At 35.5% G+C, this 6,327-nt stretch overlaps 1 protein-coding gene across 1 annotated transcript; it reads left to right on the plus strand.

The window, feature by feature from the left end:
* The first annotated feature begins 1,592 nt into the window (after positions 1–1,592).
* Positions 1,593–5,091, plus strand: LOC145069598 (mechanosensitive ion channel protein 6-like). Its single transcript, XM_079016548.1, has 5 exons — positions 1,593–3,392; positions 3,472–3,595; positions 3,733–4,026; positions 4,112–4,314; positions 4,637–5,091. Exons 1-5 carry the CDS (start codon positions 1,813–1,815, stop codon positions 4,923–4,925), a joined length of 2,490 nt encoding a protein of 829 aa, XP_078872674.1. The 5' UTR covers positions 1,593–1,812; the 3' UTR covers positions 4,926–5,091.
* The last annotated feature ends 1,236 nt before the right edge of the window (positions 5,092–6,327 follow it).

Genomic DNA, 6,327 nt, shown 5'->3' on the forward strand with positions numbered 1-6,327 from the left:
CAAGAAAATAACAAAAACGAACTTGAAGTGCCAATTGAAGAAACGCAACAGTACAAACATCAATAACAGAAAAAAATGATTATTGATTCTGATTCACCTCCAAAGTCACAAATAGCAGACAAAAATTTTGATCGCAATCGATTCTAAACAAATAAAATACTTTCTGATTCTTATTTGGATTCCAAAATCGATGAGTAGATAAAATAATGGATCTTAATTGATGAATTTTACTAACCTTAACTAGATTTGTATGATCTGAATACCCTTCTGCTCGAGACATTTGTAATCCAGAAACAATCGAATTAAGATGTGAGGGATGCAATGGTGATGGAGACGAGGAAGACGACCAAAGACGGTGATTCGGTGAAGACGGACATGCAATCGAGTATTGACGGACGACGAATGTCACGAAGCTGATGAGTGATGCGTTGATGTCGAGAAATCAGGATTTTGATCTTGGCTGAGAAGTCAATTGGAAAATTAAAACCCTAAAATTATCATCTATAAATATACGTGATTAATATCAAATTACCATAATTATAGGATATTATTTGTGGAAACTAATTATCAAATTACCTATTTATCATTATTTATTTATTTAATTATTTATTTTTATTTTAAACTTTGGCCCACATTTATGCATACAATAACACAATAATTACTTTAAATACCTGAACGTAGTTCTCTCTCTCTCTCTCTCTCTCTCTATATATATATATATATATATATATATATATATATATATATATATATATATATATATATATATATATATATATATTAGTGTAAGTGACAGCAAAGACAAATACAATCATGTCTTTAATTTGGCTATATCTATTTTTCATCACCATTAGAGATGAATTAGGAAGAGAAACTTCCGTACCTTCACAGCCTCATAAACAAAAAAAATAAAAAATTCAAGACGAATTATAAGCATTATATTTATTTCACTTTTAAATATACAAGTTGACTTAAAGTTATAATACTTACAATAACAACTACACGTAAAGGCTAAAATGGTAAAGCAAAATATTTATAACCTAATTCTGATATAAAGTATTTAAAAATCTACAATTATTTAATGCAAATATAATTATGATTGTGTACTTTCTAACTCATGAGGATATAACAAGTTGAAGAATCATTTTTACATGCATAATTGTATTGTAGAATGAGGTTTGAATGCAATCTTGTTTTTTATTTTTTAATTCTTATTAGAAATAAATAATAATAAAATTGAAAATATTTTGTGCAATTAGTAAATCTTTTAAATTATAGACTTTTTTTTAAAAAACAAAAATAAAGTTCACAATAAAATTTAAAATATCAAATATTGAAAGTAATTTGTTTGATAATTTTGATCTATCTTTAAATACAACATAAAACTAACTCACAAACACCGAAAAAAATAGTCGAATTTGAAAAATGTCAACCATAAACCCAATATATAAACAAACATTTGCAAAATAAATTGAAAATTTTGAAAATAATAAATTACAAAAAAGAACGAAAAAAAATACTGCTTTTAATAACATTCATTTGAAAATAAAAATACTGCCTTTAATTACAAAATAATACGGTGGTGACCTCCGGCGGTTTGTCTCGTCATTTCCTCTTTGGCTCTATCATTGGTTCATTGTTCACACGCAGCCACTGCTCACTCCCTTACGTGTATTCATCCTTCGCGAACACTATAAATTGCCTCCAAGGTTCGAGCATTCATGATTCATCTCCAGCTTCTTTTACCAAATTAAGAATCATCGTCTGATCTTGGTCTTGGCCCATTAATTTCTTATTCTGCAAACGCATTTAATGGAGAATCGGGAAAGATCGTTCCCAGAACCTTCACTAAAAGATCCGCAGAATGAACCTGAAGAAATACACATCCCCAGAAAATATACTGATCAGTTTCCGTCATACACCACTCCTACGACGGATTCCGGTAATCACCGGAAACATGCAGGGAAGGGAACTTACAGTACTGCAACTACTGACACTTCTGCTGTAGAACCAGAGCTACACAACTCCGCCGTTGACCTTGAAAATCCTAACAAGGTATGGAAGGATGTCAACTATGATTTTACACGTGATGGATATAAATATGATCCCAAGACCCACCGTACACCATCGTCAATCCCTGAAAGTCCCAATAACTACGGCCAACTCACCCCGAAGGAGGTAAGGATTTCCTTCAACGACGAGGTGATGCCAACACCAAACCGGCGGCGGTCAAGTGTTAGTTGTGGCGGTGGTGGGGAAGAGGTACTGGTTTGCTCCTCAAATGCTGCATATAAACGAAATTCGACCTTGATGAGGACGAGGACAAAGTCAAGGTTGATGGATGAGCCGGAGATGAAGACATCCAAATCTGGAAATTATCAAGGGAGAGGTGGTAGTGGTGGTGGTAGTGGTGGTGGTGGTGGTGGTGGTGATATGGAAGAGGATGATTTCCCTTTCAACGACGATGATATTCCAGACGAGTACAAGAACTTAAGGTATAGCAAATGGACTTTATTTCAATTAGCCAGTTTGATACTAATCATTGGTGTTTTAGTTTGTACACTCGCTATACCAAGTTTCAGAAACAAAAGCTTATATGATCTTGAATGGTGGAAATGGGAGATTATGATATTCGTTGTCATCTGTGGGAAATTAGTTTCAGGGTGGGGGGTTAGGATCTTAGTGTTCTTCATAGAACGAAGCTTCTTATTGCGAAGACAGGTTCTTTATTTCGTATACGGGTTAAAAAAAGCAGTTCAAAATTGCATTTGGTTATGTTTGGTTTTGATTGCTTGGCAATGCATATTCAACAAGAAAGTTGAAAGGACGACATATGGGAAGACTGTTTTGCCTTATGTGACCAAGATTTGGATTTGTCTTTTGGTGGGGACAGTTGTTTGGTTATTGAAAACTTTGTTGATCAAAGTTCTTGCTTCATCTTTCCATGTGAGCAAGTTTTTTGATCGGATCCAAGATTCTTTATTTAACCAATACTTGATCGAAACCCTCACTGGCCCACCTGTGATTGAGATTCAGCAAGAACAAGAAGTGGAAGAGGAAGATTGGGGGATAGATGATGTTGATAAGCTTAAGGAAGATGTCTTTAAGGGTTGGAGAGCTATTGGAACTCCAAGATCCAGTAATTCCACGGCTGGTAAAAATGAAGGGATTACAATTGATCACTTGCATAGACTAAATCAGAGGAATATATCTGCTTGGAATATGAACAGGATGATGAATGTTATAAACACGAGTTTGTTAACAACTTTAGATGAACATTTAGAAGATATAAGTGATGATGAAGATGAAGCTGCTGTGCAGATTACTAGTGAAAACCAGGCTAAGGTTGCAGCCAAGAAGATCTTTTTCAATGTGTCAAAGCCAGGCTCTACGTGAGTTTTCAATTCTTTGATGTTTGAAATCTTCACATTGGATTAATTCTTTTGTTCATTTGTTTCCTTTGACATGCAGACACATTTATCTTGAGGATTTGGGGAGATTTTTGCCAGATGATGAAGCTTTGAAGACAATCCGACTGTTTGATGACGTAAATGAAGAACAAGGAATCAGCAAACGAGCTCTCAAAAGTTGGGTGGTATGTGTGTTCTTCTCGTGCCTCCTTCATTTTGTTATTGTTAGTTACATATGTTATGAATGATATGTTTATATATGTGATTAAGAGTTCATTAATTCGAGTATAATTTGATACCAATTAAAACTCTGTTTTCCCAGGTTAATGTATTCCGAGAGCGTAGAGTTCTTGCATTATCTCTGAATGACACAAAAACAGCTGTGGACAAACTCCATCAGATGATGAATGTGGCTGTGGGAATCATAATACTCGTGATTTGGCTTCTTATACTTAGAGTTGCGACCACTCAGTTCTTTATATTCCTAAGTTCACAGCTAGTTTTGGTCGCCTTTGTGTTTGGAAACACATGCAAGATGCTGTTCGAGGCCATTATTTTCTTGTTTATAGTGCATCCATTTGATGTCGGGGATCGTTGCGAAATTGATGGTGTTCAGGTCAGATTTCAAAACCTTAAAACATGCATTTGGTTTATATTTCCGGGTTTCAAATTGTAATCATTGAGGGTCTTATTGAGTGCAGATGGTAGTTGAAGAGATGAATATATTAACAACCATCTTCTTGAGGTATGATAATCAGAAAATAACATATCCCAACAGCGTCCTGTGTACAATGCCGATTGCTAACTATCATCGTAGTCCGGACATGGGCGATGCAATCGACTTCTGCATCCATGTGTCAACTCAAGCCGAAAAGATTGCTAAAATGAAGGAAAGGATTACATGGTAAGTAAAGTTTCTTCTGAGATCAATCATTAATGTTCTGGACTCGACAAACTTTTCAAGACTATTCTCGATGATGTGGATGAGAAGGACATTCAATTTCTTTTCTTTTACACAAACGAGAGATCTATAGTGAGTCGTCTGAGACTCGCCTTATTCCACCTTTTTGGTTGGGACAAAATATGTTGCAATTTTTGTCCCATTAACACCAGTCTTGATAAGAGTCGAGTCTATACCAAACTCAAATGCAATATAACCTGTTATGTCAAGTCCTATCCTATATAACAAATGTGGCGTTAGTGCTAAGGTAAAACTATGTTTGTAGCTATGTCGAGAAGAAGAGCGACCATTGGCAGCCTGCACCGATGATCGTGCTAAGGGATGTTGAGGACATGAATCGGCTCAAGATATCCATATGGCTTGCACACCGAATGAACTTCCAAGACATGGGTGAAAGATGGAAAAGAAGAGCTCTTCTAGTTGAGGAGATGATCAAGATTTTCAAGGATCTCGACATTGAGTACCGCATGCTCCCACTTGATGTTAATGTCCGCAATATACCCGCCCTGACTTCAAATCGAGTTCCCTCAAATTGGACAGCTTGTGCAAATTGATCCATGAGGGAGAATCATATATGTATACTCGTATAAATACCTTGTTAGTGTGAATAAACTATGGATTGTGGACTATTCCAGTTTACGATCAACTCTTGTCACCTTTAAAGGTTGTAAGATCGATGTAACATTCATATCAATACATGATAAGCAAATTTCTGCTAAACTTATTTTCTAGTGTCAGGGCATCCACAATCCATTGAACTCTATAGAGTTCAATGGATTTCCACATCATCTATTAAACACTTATACAACAACATCCATAACCCATTAAACTTCTATTCAATCTTAATCATCATTTTATTTCTTCTATGGGATCATTCAATGATCATTCAATTTCTTCATTCAACTTTACTCCATGTCATCACTCACACTCCATTCAACTGTTATTCACATAATCATCACCCCATCCAACACTTATAATACTTGTATTGTGGACGCTCGTATAGGTGTAACCATCATGGTTTTATTGCAAGTCGAAGGTCACGGAGGGTGGTATACATATAGAAACGGTTGAGGGTTCAAGTATCTACAAACATAATGTGAGAGTTCTCAATTTCAATGTAAATTGGATTCTGTGGACGCTCTTATAGGTGTTGGCCCTCATCCTCGTGCCTAAAAATGGGTTATTCTGCAACCCTCAACTAAACATTGCCTTAATTGATATTCATCTCACATTAGGCAGGGTGATGTGGGCAACAAAGGGTTGCTAAATAACTTTTTTAGGAACATAATATATACTTGTTATCCCACAATTCCTACCTCACGAATCAAGTGATATGAAAAAATTGTAACCTTTTGGGATTAATTGGCCGGTGAATGAAACTTACCTAAACTAGGAAAACACCATGTGCAAGAATCCTACTTCAGAAATTCGTGGTAATTCCCGTTTTCCATTCGGGGGCACATGTACGTACACACAAAAACAAACACGCCATATATGATGTATATATATACACTCATGCATGCCTTGTTTACATTGTGACTCAAAAGAGTATAAGTAGTCGTACTATTAACCTAACTAGAGGCTAAAAGAGATCGTATATGATATATATATATATATATATATATATATATATATATATATATATATATTTCTTTGATGGTGAAGAGGTTACAGAAAAGAGTTTTGCTAGAATTATTAAAGATGTGAAAGAAGGGCACTTTGCAGTGATAGCAGTCTATGAAGATGAGAAGATGAGGTTTGTTGTTCCTGTGGCATATCTTGAAAGGGCTTTGGTTGTAAGACTAATGGAACGAGCTGCTGAAGAGTTTGGGTTTTATTATAAAGGTGTGGTGGGGATACCCTGCATGCCGAGTAGTAGTGCGCTTCAAAAACTGTTGTCTGAGCAAGAGGCGGAAGCAAATTTATGTTAATAGAATTAAAAGGAAGTACTTTAGT

The sequence above is a fragment of the Lactuca serriola genome, chromosome 8, assembly GCF_051521515.1.
Source record: "Lactuca serriola cultivar US96UC23 chromosome 8, Lser_US96UC23_V15, whole genome shotgun sequence".
Taxonomy (NCBI): Eukaryota; Viridiplantae; Streptophyta; class Magnoliopsida; order Asterales; family Asteraceae; genus Lactuca; species Lactuca serriola.